Source organism: Vulpes vulpes, chromosome 9 (assembly GCF_048418805.1).
Source record: "Vulpes vulpes isolate BD-2025 chromosome 9, VulVul3, whole genome shotgun sequence".
NCBI classification, from domain to species: Eukaryota; Metazoa; Chordata; class Mammalia; order Carnivora; family Canidae; genus Vulpes; species Vulpes vulpes.
The window spans coordinates 91,663,240-91,690,182 of NC_132788.1; the positions used below are offsets into that span (position 1 = coordinate 91,663,240).

At 36.4% G+C, this 26,943-nt stretch overlaps 1 protein-coding gene and 1 non-coding gene across 35 annotated transcripts in view; one reads left to right on the top strand and one right to left on the bottom strand.

The window, feature by feature from the left end:
• Positions 1–26,943, bottom strand: part of DOCK3 (dedicator of cytokinesis 3) — a 523,288-nt gene that overhangs the window by 313,750 nt on the left and 182,595 nt on the right. For 33 of the 34 annotated variants that reach the window (XM_072720925.1, XM_072720928.1, XM_072720921.1 and 30 more), the window contains one exon: positions 20,299–20,395. In XM_072720925.1, the coding sequence (XP_072577026.1) occupies positions 20,299–20,395 (97 nt within the window). Of the gene's footprint in view, positions 1–18,890; positions 18,968–20,298; positions 20,396–26,943 lie in introns of all 34 variants that reach the window. The other variant, XM_072720919.1, reaches the window with a different exon arrangement.
• LOC112913349 (small nucleolar RNA U13) lies at positions 19,350–19,453 on the top strand. Its single transcript, XR_003233676.1, has one exon. It is a non-coding gene; the product is annotated as a small nucleolar RNA U13 (small nucleolar RNA).

Here is a 26,943-nt window from a genome sequence, read left to right on the forward strand (position 1 = left end):
GGAGTCTGCCTGAGATGCTCTCTACCCTCCCCTGCCCCTCTTCCCACTTGTCCTATTTCTCTCTCAAATAAATATATCTCTAAAAAATTAAAATTTAAAAATTAAACAGACACCTCTGGCAAGTCTGAGTGAGATGAATAAAGTGGCAAAAATAAAGAATATTAGGAATGAAAACAGGAAGTAACTATTGCAGAAGGCAATTTATGTCTTTTTTTTTAAAAGATTGTATTTATTTATTTCAGAGAGTGCGCACAGGCAGAGGGGCAGAAGGAGAGGGAGGAGCAGACTCCCCACTGAGCAGGGAGCCTGATGCAAGACTTGATCCCAGGACCCTGGGATCATGACCCGAGCTGAAGGCAGACACTTAATTGCACCACTCAGGTGCCCAGAAGGCAAATTTTGTCTTTACATATAAAAACTTAAATGAGACAGAAAAATTCCTAGATCAAAGAAATTATCAAAATGGCCAAAAAATCCTGAATGACTCCAAAATCACTGGAGAAATGGAATTGGTAATTTAAAAAAATCATCTCACAAAACAAATACTATCCTAATTTAAAGGTTAGTTCTATCAAATATTCAAGAAGCAGGTAATCACAATCTTTAAAAAAAATCTTTTAAAAATAAAACGAGGGAATCCCTGGGTGGCTCAGTGATTTAGCACCTGCCTTTGGTCCAGGGCGCAATCCTGGAGTCCTGGGATTGAGTCCCACGTCGGGCTCCCAGCATGGAGCCTGCTTCTCCCTCCTCCTGTGTCTCTGCCTCTCTCTATCATAAATAAATAAATCTTTAAAAAAAAATAAAAATAAATAAAAATAAAAAATAAAATGAGAAAACTCTTCAGTTCATTTTACGATGTTAGTATAATCTTGATACCAAAACCAGACCAGGTCTATTGGAGAAAGGAAAATCATAAACCAGTCTCACTCTTGAACACGTGCAAAACAAAACAAAACAAAACAAAATGGAACTAGCCTTAATATCAACCAACAGTGCAATAAATATGGCATAATCATATGGAATACTACATAATCATGAAATGAACAACTGCTAATACAACATAAAGAAATACAACATGAATAAATGTGAAAAGATACTATTGAGGGATAAAATTAAAGGAAGTTGTAGAAAAGTATGTACACAGAGTAATTCTAAGCATATAAACACCCAAACAAATGTATATCACTTACGATTAATATGTATTATAATATATATATACACACATAGTCTAAAAATATATTTTTTATATAACATATACAGTATCTAAAAAATGAAGTATAACTTAGAGAAGCAGAGAGTAAATCAGTAGTATCAGAGGCTGAAGGAATGGGGAGACCTTGCTCAAAAGGTACAAAGTTAAAAAAAAAAAGGTACAAAGTTGCAGTTACACAGGATGAATAATCCAGAGATCTAATATACAGGTGTGATGACTAAACTTACTATTACTACACTGATTACTAAAAATATGCTGAGACAGTACATGTCAGGGATACTCATCACACACAAAGAATGGTAACTATGTGAGGAGGTGGTGACATGTTAATTAGTTGCCTCTAGTACCCATTTCACCAATTACATATGCATTGAATCATCATGTTGCACACCTTAAATTATCTGCAATCTTCATTTTAAATATATAAGTAATGAAAAAAATTAATTGACCGCATCTGTCTGGTCAATTATTGTCTCTATTCCACTGATGTATATGCCTATCCTTTTGTCAATACCTTTTGTCTTGATTATTACACTTCTTAGTAACTCTTGAAATCACATATACAAAGACCTCCAACTGGGTTCTTCCTCAAGTTTGCTTTGGATACTTCAGCCATTTGTATGTCCATATATATTGTAGAATTAATGTAATCAATTTCTATTAAAAATGCCACTGAAATTTTGCTTGTTACTGTATTGATGCATACATTAATTTTGGAGTGAATGGACATCTTAACAAAATTGAGTTTACCACTCTAGAAGCATGACTTCTTGCTCCACTTTATTTAGGTCTTCTTTAATTTCTTTCAGTAATATTTTACAGTTTTTAGTAGGCAAATGTTACACATATTTCATTAAACTGACCTAATATTAACTAGACATGCTTCACAGTTTCTTAGCATATTTTGTGTGTGGGTGGTAGTGGGGGGTAATTCCAGGCCTTAAAATAGGATGTAAGTGTATGTTAAATAGAAACAGTCCAATTTTAACATTCTGTTTCCATACATCTATCCCTGTGTTATATTATTGTGTTAAAACAATTCCCCAATGATGATATAAAAGTAACCTAGGAACCCTAATAAATCATTTCTTTTGCAATACTTTAAAAAGAACACTGAAATAAAAATTCACTTCACAAAGAAAATTTAGCTGACTAGAAAAGGCAGTATAACAAAATGAAATAATATCTACTACTTAGGTAATCTGTTCTTTAGTTATCACATCTTCATGAATTCAGTAACTTTTCAAACAAATGTAAATTGAATATGCCTGCATTTGTATAGAAACAATTTAAAATCTTTTTCTTTCCATTTCAATAAATATAGACAATAATAAAGGCAAGTCCACTGTTTTACAGAAAAAATAATATTAGTGAATTAAAAGTAGTGGTAATCAATCATTTATTGAGTCAATTCACTTTTCCTTCACTGACATCTCATATATCAATTAGATTTGTGTTTGGCTACATTTTATAAACCTGATAAAAATAACCAAATAGAGGATTATTTTTTCACATAACAAAAAGTTCCAAAGTGAATAGTCTATGGCACTAAAGTGACTCTACAGTATCAGCAATATCTTAGACATCTATTTTTGTGCTCTGTAATCCTTGGAAGGTGATTTTTAACCTCATAAATGTCATCTCCTAGCAATAAGATGGTAATTTCACCATATACCTATGTAGTAAATTCACTTGTTTTCTTATAGAAAAACAATGGCTTTTCCAGAAACCACTTGTAGAAACTTCTGCTTATAGCTCATGGCCAGAAATGCATCACATAGTCTCTGCTAGCTTCAAGGGTATCTAGAAAGGTTGTACTTTAGCTGTACACACTCCTGAGCTAAACAGTTTGGGTCTATTTTAATAAGGAAAAAGAGGAGTGTGGATACCGGACAGCCACAAGGATGTCCACTGAAATATTATTTTAGATTTTAAACCTAGCTAAAACAAAATATATTAAAAGTTATCCTCAATTGAAAATACCAGGCTTAAAAATCATTAAAAGGGTAGGAAATATCAGAAAGGGAGACAGAACATAAAGATTCCTAACTCTGGGAAACGAACTAGGGGTGGTGGAAGGGGAGGAGGGCGAGGGGTGGGGGTGAATGGGTGACGGGCACTGAGGGGGGGCACTTGACGGGATGAGCACTGGGTGTTATTCTGTATGTTGGTAAATTGAACACCAATAAAAAATAAATTTATTATAAAAAATAAATACATATATTATTAAAAAAATAAACAAAAAACCCCCACTGATTTACAGAGTATATTTGGAGAGAAAACCTTTTAAAACTATCACTTTGTTATATATAAAATATATTTGAAAAGGCAACAAGAAAAAGAAGTTGCCCTTCTAAAGATTAATATTTTTAGGATAAAGTGGAATGGAGGCTAGGATATCTTTGTGAAAAATGTAGGACTAAAGAAGATGGAAGAGTTGCTTTAGGAACAGACTCCTACAACAGGAAATGTTATTCCTATTAAATAACAACAAAAATGAAATAATGAGTAACCATTTAATCAAGCATTTAAAAACAGGCCAAACACCATTCTAAACTTTTATACCATTTAAGCGACCTGACAACCCTAGGAGGTAGATACCATTATTATCTCCTAGGAGGAAACTAAGCACAAAATCACACAGCTACCAAGTTTGAATTTGAAGTCCGGGAGTATCTCTTCAGAGCTCATGCACTTAGCCACTCTATCATGTCTCTCTGCTGAATTCCTCTCATATGGACCCTAAACATATGATGAGGTAAGCACATATGTTCTTAATGCTTGACAAATCAATATTCTTAGGATGACCATAAAAATGAATTTTCTATCCTCTGTTGTTTAGGTGGACCCCAACATGACATGCCACCTTCAATTTATAAATTTAATCTTCCAAAGATTAGAAAGATACTATACAGCAGAATTTAGAGAGAGCTGTGCTTTCTTTCTAGTAAAATCTAGGAACTGTTCATTTCTTAGGGCTTCCTAAAAAAAATTAAAAACTTTTTACTTAATACAAAGTAGAAATGTTAAAAAGCACACTTTAACACCTATATTCTATTAGCAATGTGTGTAGTATCTTCCTATAACATGAAAATATTGTTATGTTAAGGCATATTCCATCACAAAGGAAAAGTAAACTACAGGGTAAAATTCACTACAGATCCCACTTAAATAAAGGTAAGTTTTAAATATGAAAGCAAAAATTCTAATATCATGTCATCCTAAAATAATACAAATAAATGACTAAAACAATTTAGCTACCATTATAAAATGCTTCAGTTATATACTTAAGGAAAAATTAATAGTCCAAAATTAATGCAAGTACACATAATTTTATATCTATAGTGTCACCTTTTTTGTTTTTAAAGTAGGCTCTGTGCCCAACATGGAGCTTGATCCTGAGATCGAGAACATGCTCTCCTGACTGAGCCAGACAGGCATCCCTATAGTGTCATCTTAACAGACACTGTAATTGCTTGTTAAATCCACTCATAGAAAATGAAAACAACTATATATAGTTATTTGATAAAGACTTCTTACTTGTTGGAAATTCTTTTTTCCCATTGCTGTGAGAACTCTAAAAATGAAGAATAAAGATAATTCTGGATAATACATTTATTTTCTACTTTTATTAATAATTGACCTCAACTGTTATCTTGGCAAAAGGAGAAAGATACCTTTTGTTTGTGTGATTTTTTAAAAGATTTTCAAACTTATTTTTGAAAGAGAGAGAGAGCATGAGAACACAGATGGAGGAGAGGGAGAAGTAGACTCCCCACTGAGTGGAGAGCCCAAGTAGGGCTCGATCCCAGGTTCTGGGATCATGACCTGAGCCAAAGACACGCGCTTAACCAACTGAGCCACCCAGGTACCCTGCGTGTGATTTCTAATGTGCTTCTGTTTAAAGAAACCAAAAAGTACTTGTAGCATAAATATTTAAAATTTCACAATCTTTTTTTTTGACAGGAATGGGTAATGATATCACCATTTTCCATAAACAGTGGTTTTCACATCAGAATAAGGTTACTGGAATGGGAGATTTAGGTTTTAACTGCCTCAGAGGGATGGAGATTTTTCCATCCTGGCTCAAGTATTACATACACTCTTATCCTAGCACTCCATTATACCTCATTATACAAATGAAGTCCACTGCATTGAGTCTGTATTTCTCTACAGAGAGAAAGAAACTAGAGTGATGAAAGTATCATTCTAAATATCACCTATATCAGAAAATAGATGTCAATTATGAATACCTGGAGAGACATATAATTCATATCAAAAACAAGATAATATAATTAACGCTGACTGAGTGCTTAAAGATTTATATGCAATTTTATTTAATCTCTAACAACCCTGTGAAATAGTTTTCTTGTGTATAAATGAGTATTATAAATCTAAGACTTAATAAGAAGCCTAACATAAGGTGACAGGCCCAGATTTGAGCCTAAGTCCAAAGCCCTTTCTCTAGAATTTAATATATACTTGCTGATGCTGTGATAAAAGCTAAAAACAGCAAATTAATTAGTATAATTTCCTATGTTCAGCTCTTGTACATATATCTTATTCACTTAACACTGGTAGTATTATTTTACAATATCATTCATTATTTTAATGAAAGTTTTATTTTTTCCTAACAATTAAAATAATATATATTAATAATTCAAAATTTTTTAAATAGTTAAGAAAAAGACATCTAAAATCTTGGCCCCTCAATCTCCATTAAAATTATGGTGCATTTTCTTCATGCATATTCCAAATATATTTTCATAATACAGGTGGAATTATACTTTATATATAATTTGTACATAAACTCACCTTATTATATACTATTTAAATTTTTCTAATGGCTCTTTAGATGTAAACACTAAGTCATCTATGTCTTAACTGGACCACAGTTGGCACATTTGGAGAAGTAAATTTATTTTTGCTACTGCATATACTGCTTCCATGGAAATATTTATGAAATAGAGATTTACTCCATTCTCATATTTAACCTTATTATCTTAAAACAACTTCCCAGAATTAGAATTACTTTTATTACTTAAAAGTCTGAAGAAATTTAAGGCTTTTCCTAAATTATTTTTTAGATAGGCTAACTAAAACTTGATATCCACTAGCAAAGTATGGAGAAATTCAATGGTAGAGGATAATTTTTACTTTCTTAACTGTTAATTTGAAGGAGAGTATCTGAGAATGGTTAGGGTTATCTCATCATCTGATTGATTTAATTTACACCTCTTACTAGTGATACTGAGTATTTCCTTAGTATATTGTTTTGTGAATGTCTTGTCTCTATCTTTGCTGATTATCTACTGGTGTTCTTACTGGTTTTCTTATTTTTATGTACTTTATACACAGAAAGATGTTAATCTTCATAGTTATACATGTTGAGACTTGTTTCTCAGTTTACTCTTCATCTTTTATTTATATTATTCTTTCATTTTCAGAATCAGATAAATAGACTTTAAAAGTTGTTACCTAGATTCATTTTGGTTCTTAAGTATACTTTTTCCTCAAAGGACAGCTACGTTATTACTTACCTTTTAGTAAAGTCACATTAAGAACTATAAGGCTTGAAATTAAGTAGAGAAAACAAAGGAGAATGTTTAGCTATCTTACTGACTTCAATAATACAACAAATTTATTCTCTTCCAGTAGAAAGAGTCATGTGGAGAAAATGTATATTCATTTGTTTTGAATTTTATTGGCTACACATCTGACCTCCTACATCCATTATAGAAAAACAACAATCATTTGACTATTTGTCATATTGACAATATTTTTAAAAGAACTAACCAAAAACACTGCAATTTGTTAAAATGATAAAGAAAGGCAATATTCCATGTCAGAAGGTTAATTTAAAAATTACCATGGCAATTTCAAATTTTAGTTATAAAATATCAAAAACTGTTCGCAGCTGTCCTTTCCAATACAGCCTCCTCCTACTCTCAAGGTTTTTCCATGTCTCTCAAAAATCAGTGAGTATATTGGCCTCAAAGCATACCTGAAAGATTTTTCAAATTTTAAATGTTCTAAGCTATTGCATTAAATAGCAGCTCTAATTTATTCACATTTCTGATCCTGAATCCTTGATAGACTGTAGAGCTGCCATAACAGATCCAGAATGTCTGTGCTCTCTTGAAAAAGAAAAAAAAATGTATTTTCTTTAAAACACCAGTACTGTTTTCAAGTTTTTATTTAAATTCCAGTTAACACACAGGTAATATTAGTTTCAGGTGTAGATTTTATTGATTCATCACTTACATTCAGCATCTCGTGCTCATCCTAATGAGTGCCCTCCATAAACCCCATCATCTTCTTAATGTATTGTTGTATCCTATTGGCTAGTATCTTGTTGAGAATTTTTGCATCCATGTTCATCAGGGATATTGGTCTATAATTCTCCTTTTTGGTGAGGTCTTTGTCCGGTTTTGGAATTAAGGTGATGCTGGCCTCATAGAACGAGTTTGGAAGTATTCCATCTCTTTCAATCTTTCTGAACAGCTTTAGTAGAATATGTATGGTTTCTTCTTTAAACGTTTGATAAAATTCCCCAGGGAAGCCATCTGGCCCTGGACTTTTGTGTCTTGGGAGGTTGCTGATGATTGCTTCAAATTCCTCCCTGGTTATTGGCCTGTTCAGGTTTTCTATTTCTCCCAGTTCCAGTTTTGGTAGTTTGTGGTTTTCCAGAAATGCGTCTATTTCTTCTAGATTGCCTAATTTATTGGCGTATAGCTGCTCATATATGTTTTTAAAATCGTTTCTTTTCCTTGATGTTGGTAGTGATCTCTCCTTTCTCATTCATGATTTTATTAATTTGAGTCTTCTCTCTCTTCTTTTTTTTTTTATTTTTATTTATTATTTATGATGGTCACACACAGAGAGAGAGAGAGAGAGGCAGAGACACAGGCAGAGGGAGAAGCAGGCTCCATGCACCGGGAGCCCGATGTGGGATTCGATCCCGGGTCTGCAGGATCGCGCCCTGGGCCAAAGGCAGGCACCAAACCGCTGCGCCACCCAAGGATCCCCATCTCTCTCTTCTTTTTAATAAGGCTGGCTAATGGTTTATCTATCTTATTCTTTCAAAGAACCAACTCCTGTCATCTATTTAACCCATCCACCTCTCCTCCAGTAGCCATCAGTTTGTTCTCTATAATTTTGTTTCTTAAATTCCACATATGAAAGAAATCATATGGCATTTGTCTTTCTCTGACTTAGTGTGCTTATCATAACATACTCTAGCTCTATCCACATCATTGCAAATGGCAAGATTTCATTTGTTTGATGGCTAAGTAATATTTCATTGTGTATATATATCACAATTCTATCTGAATCATTCAGCAGCCAATTGACATTTGGGCTCTCTCCACAGTGTGACTATTGTTGATAATGCTGCTGTAAACATCAGCGCATGCACCTCTTTGAATCAGTATTTTTGCGTCCTTTGGATAAATGCCTACTAATGCAAATTGCTAAGTCATAGAGTAGTTCTATTTTTAACTTTCTGAGGAACTTCCATGCTGTTTTGTAGAGTGGCTGCACCAGTCCACATCCCCATCAACAGTGTAAGGGGGTTTCCCCTTCCTCCACATCCTAGCCAACACCTGTTGTTTCTTGTGTTGTTGATTTTAGCCATTCTGACTGGTATGAGGTGATAGCTCTCTGTAACTTTTGTTTCTATTTCCTTGATGATGAATATATTGAGCATCTTTCTGTGTGTCTGTTGGCCATCTGTATGTCTTCTATAGAAAAATGTCTATTCACATCTTCTGCTCATCTTTTAGTTGGGTTATTCATTTTGGGGGTGTTGATTTTTTAAGTTCTTTATATATTTTGGATACTAATCCTTTATCAGATATGTAATTTGCAAATATCCTCTCCCATTCCATAGGTTGCCTTTTAGTTTTGTTGTTTCCTTCACTGTGCAGAAGCTTTTCATTTTGATGAAATCTCAAGAGTTTATTTTTGCTTTTGTTTCCCTTGCCTCAGGAGACATACCCAGAAAGATGTTGCTATGGCCAAGGTCAAAGAGGTTACTGCCAGTGTTCTCTTCTGGGATTTTTATGGTTTCAGGTCTCCTATTTAAGCCTTTAGTCAAATGGTACTTTTGTAAAAATTTGGTTTCCAAGTGCTCATTGCTAATATATGGCAATATAATTAATTAATTGAATGAATGAGTGAAAGAAAAAGAGAGTATTTTGAGTTAATATCCTGTAACTGTTTAGGAGTATCTTTGGAACACTCTAGTGGTTTTTGTTGTTTGTAGATTATTTGGGATTTCCCACGTAGCCAATCACTATCTGCAAACAGGATTAGCTTTTCTCCTTCATTCTAATCTGTATCTCTCTTCTTCCCTTGCCTTGCCTTATTGCACTAGTCAGGTCTCCTAGTAGTAAGCTGAATAAAACTGTTAAAAGCAGACATCCTCACCTTGTTCCCAAAAGCAAACTCTCACAATTAAGCATGACATTTGCTGTAGTTTGAATAAATGCCCTTTTTCAAGGTGAAAAAGTCCCCTTTATTCCTAGTTTGCTGAGAGTTTTTAATCATGAGAGAGTGTTGGATTTTCTCAAATGCTTTTTCTGAAACAACTGATGTGATCTACTAGTTTTTTTTTCTTTAGACTGTTGGTAGAATTTACCAGTAGAACCATCTGGGCCCAGACATTTCCTTTTTGGAACGATTTTCATAAATTTAATCACTTTGAGGAGCACCTGGGTGGCTCAGTGGTTGAGCATCTGTCTTTGGCTCAGGTCAGAGCCCTGGGACCAAGTCCCACATCAGGCTCCCCACAGCGAGTCTGCTTTTCCCTCTGCCTATGTCTCTGCGTTTCACTGTGTCTCATGAATAAATAAATAAAATCTTTTTATAAATAAATTAATAAGATTTTATTGCTTTGATAGCTGCAAAAAAGCTTTGATAGCTTTTTTGTAACTGAGATTACCTATTTTTATCTTGGGTAAATTTTGGTGATTTGTGATTTTCAAGGACTTGCGTTATTCATATACATTCTCACTTAGATGTATGAAGTTGTTTATAGTTTTCTCTCATTACCCATTTAATGTCTGTGGCATCCACAGTGGTATTTCTTTCTTTAGTCCCAGTATATTGGCAATTACTATTTTCTCTCATCTTCTATGCCAGTCTTGGCAGATGTTTATTAATTTTATGGATATTTTTTAAAACTGACTTTTGAGTTGATTTTTCTTTTTTTTTTTAAAGATTTTATTTATTCATGAGAGACACAGAAAGAGAGAGAGGGAGAGAGAGGCAGAGACACAGGCAAAGGGAGAAGCAGGTTCCTCACAGGAAGCCTGATGTGGGACTTGATCCTGGGACTCCAGGATCAAACCCTGAGCCAAAGGCAGATGCTTAACTGCTGAGCCACCCAGGTGTCCCTCTGTTTTTCTATTTTTAACCTCATTAAATTCTGCTCTAGTTTTCCCCTCAGTCTGCTTTCTTGGGCTTATCTTTTTTTTTTTTTTAGATTCTTGAACAGGAGCTGAAATTCTGATTTGACACCATGGATTTTTTTTTTCTATTAAATGCAGTTAATGTTAAAAATGTCCTCTCAGCACTGCTTTACCTGCATCCCACACATTTTAATATATAATATTTTCATTTATGTTCACTTTAACATATTTTTTGTTTCTTGATACTTCCTCTTTGACCATGGATTATTTAATAGTATATTAATTTTTAAGTGCTTCAATATTTTCCTAGTGTCTTTTGGTTGTTGATTTCTACTTTGTTTCTATTACCATCAAAATATCCTTTGTATGACAGGAGTTATCATAAATTCGTTGAGTTGTTTTATGACCCAAGATATTGTCAATCTTGCTAAATGTCCCATGTATGCTTGAAAACAACCTGTATTCCAATTTTACTGGATGAAACATTCTAAAGCTTTCAATTAGATCCTGATGGTTGATGGCACTGTTCCATTCTTAACTATCCTTGGTGAATTTTGTCAAGTGGTTGTAATCAAAACTAGGGAAAGGGTTATAAATCCTCAAGTATAAGAGATGATTTCTCCATTTTTCTCAATCAGTCCCTTCAGGTTTTACTTCATTTATCTTGCAGCTCTATGTTTTGGTGCATGTATATTTAAACTTTTATATTTTTTTGGTGAATTTTTTAATAAATTTATTTTTTATTGGTGTTCAATTTACCAACATACAGAATAACACCCAGTGCTCATCCCGTCAAGTGGCCTCCTCAGTGCCCATCACCCATTCACCCCCACCCCCCGCCCTCCTCCCCTTCCACCACAACTATTTCGTTTCTCAGAGTTAGGAGTCTTTATGTTCTGTCTCCCTTTCTGATATTTCCCACACATTTCTTCATCCTTTCCTTATATTCCCTTTCACTATTATTTATATTCCCCAAATAAATGAGGACATATACTGTTTTGTCTTTCTCCAATTGACTTATTTCACACAGCATGATACCCTCCAGTTCCATCCATGTTGAAGCAAATGGTGGGTATTTGTCGTTTCTAATGGCTGAGGAATATTCCATTGTATACATAAACCACGTCTTCTTTATCCATTCATCTTTCGATGGACACCGAGGCTCCGTCCACAGTTTGGCTATTGTGGATATTGCTGCTATAAACATCGGGGTGCAGGTGTCCCGGCGTTTCATTGCATCTGTATCTTTGGGGTAAATCCCCAACAGTGCAATTGCTGGGTCATAGGGCAGATCTATTTTTAACTCTTTGAGGAACCTCCACACAGTTTTCCAGAGTGGCTGCATCAGTTCACATTCCCACCAATAGTGTAAGAGGGTTCCCTTTTCTCCGCATCCTCTCCAACATTTGTGGTTTCCTGTCTTGTTAATTTTCCCCATTCTCACTGGTGTGAGGTGGTATCTCATTGGGGTTTTGATTGTATTTCCCTGATGGCAAGTGATGCAGAGCATTTTCTCATGTGCATGTTGGCCATGTCTATGTCTTCCTCTGTGAGATTTCTCTTCATGTCTTTTGCCCATTTCATGATTGGATTGTTTGTTTCTTTGGTGTTGAGTTTAATAAGTTCTTTATAGATCTTGGAAACTAGCCCTATATCTGATACGTCATTTGCAAATATCTTCTCCCATTCTGTAGGTCATCTTTTAGTTTTGTTGACTCTATCCTTGGCTGTTCAAAAGCGTCTTATCTTGATGAAGTCCCAATAGTTCATTTTGGCTTTTGTTTCATTTCCCTTCGTGGATGTATCTTGCAAGAAGTTACTGTGGCTGAGTTCAAAAAGGGTGTTGCCTGTGTTCTCCTCTAGGATTTTGATGGAATCTTGTCTCACATTTTGATCTTTCATCCATTTTGAGTTTATCTTTGTGTATGGTGAAAGAGAGTGGTCTAGTTTCATTCTTCTGCATGTGGATGTCCAATTTTCCCAGCACCATTTACTGAAGAGACTGTCTTTCTTCCAATGGATAGTCTTTCCTCCTTTATCGAATATTAGTTGACCATAAAGTTCAGGGTCCACTTCTGGGTTCTCTATTCTGTTCCATTGATCTATGTGTCTGTTTTTGTGCCAGCACCACACTGTCTTGATGACCACAGCTTTGTAGTACAACCTGAAATCTGGCATTGTGATGCCCCCAGCTATGGTTTTCTTTTTTAAAATTCCCCTGGCTATTCGGGGTCTTTTCTGATTCCACACAAATCTTAAAATAATTTGTTCTAACTCTCTGAAGAAAGTCCATGGTATTTTGATAGGGATTGCATTAAACGTGTAAATTGCCCTGGGTAACATTGACATTTTCACAATATTAATTCTGCCAATCCATGAGCATGGAATATTTTTCCACCTCTTTGTGTCTTCCTCAATTTCTTTCAGAAGTGTTCTATAGTTTTTTTTTTTTTGTTTTTTTTTTTTTTTTTTTTTTTTTTTTTGTATGATAGTCACAGAGAGAGAGAGAGAGAGGCAGAGACACAGGCAGAGGGAGAAGCAGGCTCCATGCACCAGGAGCCCGATGTGGGATTCGATTCCGGGTCTCCAGGATCGCGCCCTGGGCCAAAGGCAGGCGCCAAACCGCTGCGCCACCCAGGGATCCCCGTGTTCTATAGTTTTTAGGGTATAGATCCTTTACCTCTTTGGTTAGGTTTACTCCTAGGTATCTTATGCTTTTGGGTGCAATTGTAAATGGGACTGACTCCTTAATTTCTCTTTCTTCCGTCTCATTGTTCGTGTATAGAAATGCCACTGATTTCTGGGCATTGATTTTGTATCCTGCCGCGCTGCCAAATTGCTGTATGAGTTCTAGCAAATTTTGGGTGGAGGCTTTTGGGTTTTCTACGTAGAGGATCACGTCTTTGGCGAAGAGGGAGAGTTTGACTTCTTCTTTGCCAATCTGAATGTCTTTTTGTTGTCTGATTGCTGAGGCTAGGACTTCCAGTACTGTGTTGAATAGTAGTCGTGAGAGTGGACATCCCTGTCTTGTTCCTGATCTTAGGGGAAAGGCTCCCAGTGCTTCCCCATTGAGAATGATATTTGCTGTGGGCTTTTCATAGATGGCTTTTAACATGTTGAGGAATGTTCCCTCTATCCCTACACTCTGAAGAGTTTTGATCAGGAATGGATGCTGTATTTTGTCAAATGCTTTCTCTGCATCTAATGAGAGGATCATATGGTTCTTGGTTTTTCTCTTGCTGATATGATGAATCACATTGATTGTTTTACGAGTGTTGAACCAGCCTTGTGTCCCGGGGATAAATCCTACTTGGTCATGGTGAATAATTTTCTTAATGTGTTGTTGGATCCTATTGGCTCGTATCTTGTTGAGAATTTTTGCATCCATGTTCATCAGGGATATTGGTCTGTAATTCTCCTTTTTTGGTGGGGTCTTTGTCTGGTTTTGGAATTAAGGTGATGCTGGCCTCATAGAACGAATTTGGAAGTACTCCATCTCTTTCTATCTTTCCAAACAGCTTTAGTAGAATACGTAAGGTTTCTTCTTTAAACGTTTGATAGAATTCCCCTGGGAAGCCATCTGGCCTTGGACTTTTGTGTCTTGGGAGGTTTTTGATGACGGCTTCAATTTCCTCCCAGGTTATTGGCCTGTTCAGGTTTTCTGTTTCTTCCTTTTCCAGTTTGGTAGTTTGTGGCTTTCCAGGAATGTGTCTATTTCTTCTAGATTGCCTAATTTATTGGTGTATAGGTGTTCATAATATATTTTTAAAATCGTTTGTATTTCCTTGGTGTTGGTAGTGATCTCTTCCTAATGATTTTATTGAGACTTCTCTCTCTTCTTTTTAATAAGGCTGGCTAATGGTTTATCTATCTTATTAATTTTTCTTGGTGAATTAATCCTCTTATGATTTTGTGATATCCCTTTGCCCCTGGTAGTTTCTTTATTCTGATGTCAATTTTTTCTTATAGTAATATAATTTTTAAAATATTTATTTATTTATTTATTCATTCATTCATTCATTCATTCATTCATTCATTATGAGAGAGAGAGAAAGAACATGAGCAGCATGGGGGAGGAGCAAAAGTAGAGGGAAAGAGAGACTCTCAAGCAGACTCCCTGCAGGGAGCTCAATACAGGGCTTGATTTCAGGACCCTGAGATCATGACCTGAGCTGAAACCAAGAGTCAGATGCTTTAACCAACTGAATCACCCTGGGTACCCCACTTATAAAAAGTAATATAATTAATTTTATTTTTATTTATATTTATATAAGAAAGAAATAATCCATAATTAATATAATAATCTCTTTTTAATATAGCTTTCTTCTGATTAGTGTATGCATGGCATATACTTTTCTAACTTTCACCTCCTGTGTTATAAATGAAGTCAGTTACTTAACAGACAGCACACAGTTAATTCTTTTTTATCAACTCTGTCACTTTATATATTTCTATTATTTATATGTTAGGATTTAAATCCACATTTTAGTATTTGTTCCCTCTGTTTCACTTTCCTCTGTTTTCCCTTTCTTAATTTCTTATAAAGTTACTTGAACATTTTTAGTTATTCCGTTTTGGTTTATTTACAGTATTTTTATTATGTTACTTTATTAGTATTTTTAATGATTGCTCTAGAGATTATAACATACATACATAAATTATAATCTACTTATATCAACATCTTACCACCTGAAATAGAATGCAGATACCTTACCATAATCTATGCCGCTTTCCCTCACCGCTTTAGATACAACTTTCTTAAATATAACCTTGATATACATTGAGAACTGTACCAGTGTCATAATTTTTGCTTTGTATCCTCTAAGACAATTTTAAAAATGAAGAGAATTTACCCCTTCCATTGCTTACTTTACTCCTATGTTCCAAGTGCTCTTCCATCATCTCTTCCTTTATAGTTACTATTTTAAAACTAATCCACTAACAATACATTTTCTTAGCTTTCCTTTATCTGAAAATGTGTTTATTTCTCCTTCATTCTTGAAGTATATTTCTCCAGGATACACAATCTGGGGTAACATTGGTTTTTTTCTTTCAATAGTTAAAAAATGTTGGGCTACCTTCTTGTGTCTTCCATAATTTCTTATAAAAAATCTGCTGTCATTCAAATTGCCATTTCCCTAATAGTAATGTGTCATTTCCCTTTCAAGATTTTCTCTTTAGTCAGTGGGGGAAATGGGTCAAATAGGTGAAGGGAATTAAAAGTGCACTTATCTAGACACACTTCCAAAGAAGACATCCAGATGGCCAATAGACACATGAAAAGATGCTCAACATCATTCATCAAGGAAATATAAATCAAAATCACAATAAGGTACAAAACCTCACACCTATCAGAATGGCTAAAATTAACAACACAAGAAACAATAGGTGTTGGCAAAGATGCAGAGAAAGGGGAACCTTCTTATACTGCTAGTGGTAATGCAAACTGGTACAGGCATCCTGGAGAACAGTTTGGAGGTTCCTCAAAAAGTTAAAAATAGAACTACCTTAAGACTCAACAATTGCACTACTAGGTATTTATCCAAATGATACAAAAATACTGATTCAAAAGGGGTACATGCCCCCTGATGTTTACAGCAGCACTATCAACAATAGTTAAACTGTGGACAGAGCCCAAACATCCATTAACTGATGAATGGACAAAGAAGATGTGTTATCAATGCAATACCACCTCACACAAGTGAGAACGGTGAAAATTAACAAGACAGGAAACAACAAATGTGGGAGAGGATGTGGAGAAAAGGCACTGTTGGTGGGAATACAAACTGGTACAGCTACTCTGGAAAACACTTCAGAGGTTCCTCAAAGAGTTAAAAATAGAGCTACCCTACGACCCAGCAATTGCACTACTGGGGATTTATCCCAAAGATACAGATGTAGTGAAACACTGGGACATCTGTTTATAGCAGCCATATCCACAAAAGCCAAACTGTCGAAGGATGTCCTTCAACAGATGAATGGATAAAGAAGATGTGGTATAGGGATCCCTGGGTGGCGTAGCGGTTTAGCGCCTGCCTTTGGCCCAGGGCGCGATCCTGGAGACCTGGGATCGAGTTCCACGTCGGGCTCCCTGCATGGAGCCTGCTTCTCCCTCTGCCTGTGTCTCTGCCTTTCTCTCTCTCTTTCTCTCTCTGTGACTATCATGAATAAATAAATAAAATCTTAAAAAAAAAAGATGTGGTGTGTGTGTGTGTGTGTATGTATATATATACATACACACACACACACACAGCCATTAGAAGGGACAAATACCTACCATTTGCTTCGACGTGGATGGAACTGGAGGGTATCATGCTGAGTGAAGTAAGTCAATCAGAGAGACAATCATCTTATGGTTTCACTCATACAGGGTATATAAAAAATAGTGAAAGGGATTATAAGGGAAATGATGGAAAATGAGTGGAAAAAAAATGAGTGACAAACCATAAGAGACTCCTAACTCTCTCAGGACACCAACAAAGGGTAGTGGAAGGGGAGACAGGCAGGGGATGGAGTAACTGGGTGACGGGCACTGAGGAGAGCACTTGATGGTATGAGCACTGGGTGTTACACGTTGGCAAATCGAATTTCAATAAAAAAAAAGATGTGGTATGTATGTATGTATGTGCATGTACACACTCACACACATATATAATGGGGTATTACTTAGCCATCAAAAAGAATGAAATTTTGCCATTTGCAATGACATGGATGGAGCTAGACTGTATTATGTTAAGTGAAATAGTTAGAGAAAGCCAAATACCATATGATCTCACTCATATGTGGAATTTAAGAAAGAAAACAGATGAACATATGGGAAGGGGAAGAAACAGAAAAGGAGTGAGAGAAACAAGCCATAAGAGACTCTTATTGACAGAGAACAAACTGAGAGTTGATGGAGGGAGGTGGGTGGGAGATGGGCTTGACATGTGGTGATGAGCACTAGGTATTGCATGTAAGTGATGAATTCTACTTCAGAAATATTGCATTGTATGTTAACTAAGTAAAATTTAAATAAAAAATTTAAAAACATGAAAAAAGGGGTATACTTAATGTAAGTACTAAGTAATGTAGACAATTACTAAATCACTATCTTGTACACCTGAAACTAATCTAACACTGCATATTAATTAAATTGGAATATTAAAATACATAAAAATTTTAAAATACATATATACATATGTGTATATAAAGATTTTTTCATTTAATTTTCAGAATTTAACTAATGTGACTGTACATGGATTTATTTACGTTTATCCTGATTGGAGTTCACTCAGCTTCTTAAGTCTGTAGGCTTACATCTTTTGCCAAATTTGGGAATACGTAAGCCATTATTTCTTCAGTTTTTTTTAGGTCCACATTCTGTCCTATTTAGTATAGAATGCCTCAAATGTTAGATCTTTTGTTATTGTCCCAAAGGTCTCTGAGGATAAGCTTACTTTTTCATTTAGTTTTTCACCATTATTAAGATTGGATAATTTCTTTCGATCCATCTTTAAGCTCACTAATTCCTTCCTCTCTTCTTTCCATTCTGGCATGGAGGCTATCCAGTAATTTTTAAATTTTGGTTACTGTATTTTTCAGTTCTAAAATTTCCACTTGATTCTTTACATTTTCTACTTCTATTGCTGCAGTTTCTTATGTTTTCATTTGTTTCAAGAGTGTCTCTAATTGTTTAGTGGAGCAATTTTACAAAAACAGCTTTAAGATCCTTGCTGATAATTCAAACATCTGTGTCATTTCGAAGTTGGCATTGTTGATTTTCTTTTCTTATTAGAGTTGAGATTCTTCATATAACAAGGAAATTTGGTCTGTACACTGGACATTTTAAGTATTATCCTATGACATTCGGAGTCCTATTTAAATCTTTTAATTAGCAGGTCAACCAGCTTAGCTTCAGAATGCAATCCTAGGCTCACTTTTGTGGACTGTCAATTTATTTATTTATTTTTTTTTTTTGGACTGTCAATTTAAATGTCAATTTAGTATATAAAGTCTTTCCAGTACTCTTCTAGTTTCCCCCATTTGTGTGTTATGTAGATAGCAGAACTCCACTTTACTTACACTCTGCATGGATTTGGGTGGGGAAAAGCACTGCCTTATTTCAGCAGGACAAGGATGAAAAACAGGGTATTCTTGACATGGTGTACTAGAAAGGGCACTGTCTCATTAATTGGGGAGATGTGAGTCAGTCCTGCCTACAGGCTCAGCTTGGGAGGGACCCACTTATTATTACAGGGGAAGTGGAAATCAAGAGCTCTAACCACAGGGTCCTCTGTAGAAGGATGCTTCTTCCTTACTTCAGAGCACAGGAGGAAGTCAGAGTTTTGCCCACAGAACTCTGTAAAATAAGGGCATCACCTTGTTAACACTGGGTAGTTGTGAAATCCAGAGTCCCACCCACAGGCTCTGCTGAGGAAGGTGCCACCTTGCAAGTACTAGTGAAGTTGCAGTCGGAATTCTCCTACAAGCCCCACTCAAGAGAGGTACTGCCTCATTACCACAGCAGGAAGGGGTAGAAGTCAGAGTTTGGCCTGAGGTTCCATTGGAAAGGGACATCTTGTTATTGCAGGTGTGGGGAAGAGTGTGTGTAAGATGGAAGTTCTGATCACCAATTCCACTACTGTAATGCCTGTTGGGTGGGTACAAGGGGGTGCAGCTTTTATTGCAATGTTCTCTAGAGAACAGAAAGGATAGGTTAAAATTAAAAGGTTTCTGTCTTGATCCTTTTGTAGTTCATGAGCATGGTGATTGAGTGTTGATGCCACTATATGACATGTGCTTCACTCAAACCTTATTACAACCTCTGCACATAACTGGTCTGATATGAAGGGAAAAAAGGTTTCTGTTTTGCTGGGTCATCCTTTGGCTAAAAGGAAAAGGTTTTCTTTGGTGCTTTCTGTGTGCACCCATTAGTATTCCAAGTGGTGGGCTTCTCTAGAGCCCAAAGTATATGAGAGGCAAGAAAAAACAACAATCAGGGACCTCACTCAATCCTTGAGTTCAAAGGTCCCTAGTCACTCCACCTTCCTTTTCTTTCAGAGTTTTCTGGTAGATGATTTATGGGTTTTGTCCAGGATTTTTGTTGTGATTAGGAAGAGGAGTATAACAGAATGTTCAGATGGAATAAACAGAACCCAAACCTTGACACTTATTTTTAGCCTAGATTTTGTGTCCTCCACTCACTCTACGCTTCCAGAGTATATGGACTAGGTTTTTATTATTCTTTCTATTAATCGTGGGCTTAGAGAAACATGTCCTGAATGGCATACCCTTTAAGCTTAGTAGCTGTAAGAAACTGTTGAGACAACTTCTTGGCCTTTACTCACCTTTAGGTACACAATGAAACTCTTAAGTTTGTACATTCATTCAGTAAACACCTGTTTTATGAAAGCTTCTGGGGCTCCAGCAGTAAGGCAGCTAAAATTCCTGGTGTTATGGAACTTATATTCATTCTAGTGACTAGGATAGCGTAGAGGGACCGGAGGCATACGAATAATGTGTTTTCTTCAGGTTGAACAACATTCAGTATACAATGTTTCAGTTAATATTAGGAACACTGAAAAGTTGTGATTATTCATAAATCTAAAAATTTGTAATTGGCATATATAAGATAATTCTTTTTTCATAATAGAACTTTAATGATCTAGTAAGCTAGTTATCAATACTTACCACATAGAGTTGTTTCCACAGACTGGCCCATTCTTGTAGAGTTGCTGTAACCTCAGTCACAATAGAATCTTCAAGTGGAACCACAGTTTCATACTGCCTAGAACCAGAGCCACAACAAATAGCCACATTATCTTTCATAAAATACCAGAGTGCTATCTACTGACCTTTTCAATGTGTGTAACTTACTACTTTAAATTCATACAAATACAAAGGAGAGTTACACCCAACCGACTTTAGACTCTGCCATAATATACTGCAATATTTAAATGAACTAAATTAACGTAAAAACATCTGCGTTTTCTATGTAAGTCCTCAATTTTACTTTCAGAAATACTGTCTTTATTTTTTTTAAGATTCTATTTATTTATTCATGAGACACAGAGAGAGAGAGACAGAGGCAGGGAGGCTCCCCATGGAGAGCCCAATGTGGGACTCAATCCCAGGACTCCAGGATCATGCCCTGAGCCAAAGGCAGACGCTCAACTACTGAGCCACCCATGCATCCCTAGAAATATGGTATTTAAAACAGTTTTTTTAGGGGCACCTGGGTGGCTCAGATGGTTAAGCGTCTACCTTTGGCTCAGGTCATGATACCAGGGTCCTGAGATTGAGCCCCACATTGGACTACCTGCTCAGCAGGAGGCCTGCTGCCTCTTCTCCCTCTGCTGCTACCCCTGCTTATTTCTCTCTCTCAAAGAAACAAATAAAATCCTTAAAAAAAAGTAAAACAAACTTTTTAAAAAGACTTTTTTAGCCTTTTTACTTTAAGGCCATATACTGTCCACATCTCGCTTAAATTAATTTTTTAAATTATTTGTGTCCTTTAACATTTACTAGTAATGCAAATTAGCTCCTGCTCTTGGTATAAAAGATCTGATGAAAATGGGATGAAGGGCACCCAGGCACTGGTTTTTGAAACATTTTATAAACTCTCCCTTATATGGGTATTGTATTTCCTTTGAAAATTGTGTCAGTAGAGGAATTCTGGGTCTGGTAGAAGAATTCTGATCTTGGTAAGTATCAGAAAGATGCTGGGATTCCCTCAGTCCCATCCAGTATGGTGTCAGTCCCTGTGCTAACTGCCAAGGATTTATCAGTGAACAAAAGTGGACAAGGTCCATATCTTCAGAGATAGGGACCAGATAAGGTCTCATCTGAAGATAGGGACCTTGATTTGGGGAATATAAAAAATAGTGAAAGGGAATAAAGGGGAAAGGAGAAAAAAATGAGTGGGAAATATCAGAAAGGGAGACAGAACATGAAAGACTCCTAACTCTGGGAAATGAACTAAGGGTGGTGGAAGGGGAGGTGGGTGGGGGGTGGAGGTGACTGGGTGACCGGCACTGAGGTGGGCACTTGACGGGATGAGCACTGGATGTTATTCTATATGTTGGCAAATTGAACACCAATAAAAAATAAATTTATAAAAAAATAAAAGCCAGCCTGCAGAACCAAAAGAGAGAGAGAGAGAGAGGGAGAGAAAAGCAAAATAAAAAATTGGGACTTCATCAAGATAAGAAGCTTTTGCACAAAAAAAAAAAAAAAGAAGCTTTTGCACAGCAAAAGAAACAGTCAACAAAACTAAAAGACAACCTACAGAATGGAAGAAGATATTTGCAAATGACGTATCAGATAAAGGGCTAGTTTCCAAGATCTATAAAGAACTTATTAAACTCAACACCAAAGAAACAAACAATCCAATCATGAAATGGGCAAAAGACATGAAGAGAAATCTCACAGAGGAAGACATAGACATGGCCAACATGCACATGAGAAAATGCTCTGCATCACTTGCCATCAGGGAAATACAATCAAAACCACAATGAGATACCACCTCACCCCAGTGAGAATGGGGGAAATTAACAAGACAGGAAACCACAAATGTTGGAGAGGATGTGAAGAAAAGGGAACCCTCTTACACTGTTGGTGGGAATGTGAACTGATGCAGCCACTCTGGAAAACTGTGTGGAGGTTCCTCAAAGAGTTAAAAATAGATCTGCCCTATGACCCAGCAATTGCACTGTTGGGGATTTACCCCAAAGATACAGATGCAGTGAAATGCCAGGACACCTGCACCCCGATGTTTATATCAGCAATGTCCACAATAGCCAAACTGTTGACGGAGCCTCGGTGTCCATCGAAAGATGAATGGATAAAGAAGATGTGGTTTATGTATACAATGGAATATTACTCAGCCATTAGAAATGACAAATACCCACCATTTGCCTCAATGTGGATGGACCTGGAGGGTATTATGCTGAGTGAGGTAATTCAGTCGGAGAAGGACAAACATTATATGTTCTCATTCATTTGGGGAATATAAATAATAGTGAAAGGGAATATAAGGGAAGGGAGAAGTGTGTGGGAAATATCAGAAAGGGAGACAGAACATAAAGACTCCTAACTCTGGGAAAGGAACTAGGGGTGGTGGAAGGGGAGGAGGGCGGGAGGTGGGGGTGAATGGGTGACAGGCACTGCGGGGGCCACTTGACGGGATGAGCACTGGGTGTTATTCTGTATGTTGGTAAATTGAACACCATAAAAATAAATTTATTATTAAAAAAATAAAATAAAATAAAATTGTAATAAAAAAATTAAAAAAAAGTAAGTCCCTACTTTTCATTCAACGTCCTGCTGTGACAAGTTGGGACATAAGCGTGTCCTTTTTTCTCTAAGCTGTCTAATGCTGTACAATCCACAATTCCACTCCATAGCCCTTGAGATGCTCAAGTCCTTCATATTGTTCTTTGGGAGCTATTAATAATTCTTTCAATATTTCTTTTGTGAGCATCATTATTAATTTCCTTCCTATTCCCCCCCTCTCATTATCTATCCATTTCAAGCCCCAAAACCCCTAACAGCTATGGTAATGGTAATGACAAAGTTCCTAGAACACAAGAAATACAAATCCATACAACTATAAGTAGAGTAAGTCTGAGGTTCAGTTTGAGAACAGTTTGCTAAGTAGACTAACAATGACATCAAAGGCAAAACAAAAAACAAAACAAAAAAAACCTACGAAAGACAAATATAAAAATATAACTTGGCCTACATGATCAAAAGCAAGAAATTTTCCAGATACTCCTGACTTACTGCTTTTCCCTTTCACTCTATTCTAAACTAAGAGTTAAATAAATCTAGTAGATATAGAATGGCTGGATGAAACAATTTGATATATTCCATAATATCTAATTGGAAGGATTATCTCTAGTCAGAAAACCAGGGCTACAAAAAGCTGAATGCTCCCTTTATTGATGTTCTGTATGAGTTCAGAGTAGGGGTGCCTGGGTGGCTCAGCTGGTTAGCCTGTGACTCTTGATTTCAGCTCAGGCCAGGATCTCATGGTCATGGGCTGAGCCCTGCATTGGTCTCTGTGCTTGGTGTGGAGTCTGCTTCTTTCCTCCTCTCTCCCTCTGCCCCTCCCGTCCCCCTGCTCTCTCTCAAATAAATAAATATTTAAAAGAGAGAGAGAGAGAGAGAGTTCAGAGAAATCTTTTCTTTCAGTTTTGGTGCTCAAAGCCAAAAACCAAACTCTAGTTATGATCCTGATTATTGCTGAATTACAAGGTCAGATGAATTTAAGGCCCTTCCATAAATATTAAGACAAAAGACAGGCTACTGACTTGGAAAGAATGGTGGAGATAAAGTAAAACATGGGACAACTTAAAAGGGCCTCAGTGTCACCCTTACTGAACCCTTTGCAGTATAAAAAGGCCTCCTTCTCTACTGATGAGGGTGTCCTTGCCTTCCTTAAAGACTTATAAATGGGATCACCTAAATGAGTTATCTTGCAAAGGAAGTCAATTTTCCTCATGCCCTGTATCAACCCATCACTACACCTCAGTGTCCCATGAATTCAATCTCTTTTCCTTCCCCAGCTTTCTCACAATGAATGTGGCAAAAGGCATTTCAGGTATTCATAAGCTTAACTCTGTGGACTTTCCCTCATCAAGGCTGATCTGGTACAACAGTTGAATCAGAACCGGCCAGTAGCAGTGGGTAACCCTGAGACTCTTGACATAGTACCATACTCCAAGTGGATTAGCCAATACAGGTTTATTACACTAGACTCCATTCATCATAAAAGGGATGGGATTTGGACTTACTTTCTCTGCCTTCTCTATCTTTGGAAAAATGACCTTCAGTAGACTACTAACTACCTTATTTGCCATCTTGTTAATGTGTATAAAACTGAAATATGAGCAAGGACCTCATTTGAAATAAATGAAGTAGAACAATAGACTGGTGCCCACAGGATTCACTGATACTACTAATTACATCATCATCCAGAACACTGGACTGTATAGAACAACAGAGAGGACTCTAAGAATACAGTATGCTATCTTTTTAAAGACTGGGGTACTATCCACATATGATAAATGCTCTGAACCAAGAACCAGTATAGCTACATTTCTCCTGAAGACAGAATACATGGGGTGGTGACAAAGAAGAAGTAATGACAGAAAGGGCACTTCTCACTCTCAAACATGATGACTCACTTGCAAGATTTTAGGTTCCAATCTCTTGAGGACTTTTGACTCTGCTAACTTAGAATCTAAGTGAAACATGACTATGCCAAATGAGAGCATGATTCAATTGCACCAAATCTGAGTCTACCATGGGGTCATTTCAGCTTTAGGCTCTTCCTTCCACTAGGCACACAAGGGGGTTAAAAGGCTATTTTGGTATTGACCGTTGTGTTTAATTTTTGTTAGTCCTCAAGAAAAAACAGGTTTATGGCCACATACATAAGTGGGGAAAAGCACAGAGAAACCAAAGGGATCCACAAGGAACATCCTATACAACCATACTCTGGTAAAACTTAATGGAAAAAAAAACCATCATTTATCATAAAGAACCACTGAAGGCTCAAATACTTCAGCTGAGTTACTAGCTAAAGTAAAAAGATCGTAAAATGAGTAGTAAAAAAAAAGGAGCTCATTAATGAAAATTAATACCTGCAACCAGATAGAGAAACATGTCTGTATCATCTACTGTATATTATTCCTTGATATATCATATATATTTATAAATTTTACTTCATTCTTCCCTTTTCCCTTCTCACCTATTTTAAAAGGGTGTAGGGTGTAGTGATGAGGTTTAACTTACACTACAGTCCGCAAATTACAGAAGAGCAAAACAAAAACATGAATCTAAAGGAGAATATTCTAGAGATTATCAATTTGGAAACACATAGTAGACCCTCAACTTTATGGTCAACTAATATTCGACAAAGCAGGAAAGACTATCCACTGGAAAAAAGACAGTCTCTTCAATTAATGGTGCTGGGAAAATTGGACATCCACATGCAGAAGAATGAAACTAGACCATTCTCTTACACCATACACAAAGATAAACTCAAAATGGATGAAAGATCTAAATGTGAGACAAGATTCCATCAAAATCCTAGAGGAGAACACAGGCAAGAACACCCTTTGTGAACTTGGCCACAGTCACTTCTTGCAAGATACATCCATGAAGGAAAGAGAAACAAAAGCAAAAATGAACTATTGGGATTTCATCAAGATAAGAAGCTTTTGCACAGCAAAAGAAACAGTCAACAAAACTCAAAGACAACCTACAGAATGGGAGAAGATATTTGCAAATGACGTATCAGATAAAGGGCTAGTTTCCAAGATCTATAAAGAACTTATTAAACTCAACACCCAAGAAACAAACAATCCAATCATGAAATGGGCAAAAAACATGAACAGAAATCTCGCCGAGGAAGACATAGACATGGCCAACACGCACATGAGAAAATGCTCTGCATCACTTGCCATCAGGGCAATACATATCAAAACCACAATGAGATACCAGTGAGAATGGGGAAAATTAACAAGGCAGGAAACCACAAATGTTGGAGAAGATGCGGAGAAAAGGGAACCCTCTTGCACTGTTGGTGGGAATGTGAAATGGTACAGCCACTCTGGAAAACTGTGTGGAGGTTCCTCAAAGAGTTAAAAATAGATCTGCCCTATGACGCAGCAATTGCACTGTTGGGGATTTACCCCAAAGATTCAGATGCAATGAAACGCTGGGACACCGGCACTCCGATGTTTCTAGCAGCAATGTCCACAACAACCAAACTGGATGGAGCCTCGGTGTCCATCGAAAGATGAATGGATAAAGAAGATGTGGTTTATGTATACAATAGAATATTACTCAGCCATTAGAAATGACAAATACCCAGCATTTGCATCAATGTGGATGGACCTGGAAGGTATTATGCTGAGTGAAATAAGTCAATCGGAGAAGGACAAACATTATATGGTCTCATTCATTTGGGGAATATAAAAAATAGTGAAAGGGAATAAAGGGGAAAGGAGAAAAAATGAGTGGGAAATATCAGAAAGGGAGACAGAACATGAGAGACTCCTAACTCTGGGAGGGGAACTAGAGGTGGTAGAAAGGGAGGTGGGCAGGGGGGGAGGTTAGTGACTGGGTGACGGTCACTGAGGGGGGCACTTGATGGGATGAGCACTGGGTGTTATTCTATATGTTGGCAAATTGAACACCAATAAAAAATAAATTTATATAAAAAAAGAAATTGTTTAATTTTTTTAAAAAGCAGAGGTCCACAAAAAATAGAAACTAGAATATATTACTTTTGAAAAAAAAATTTTTTTTTATTTACTTATGATA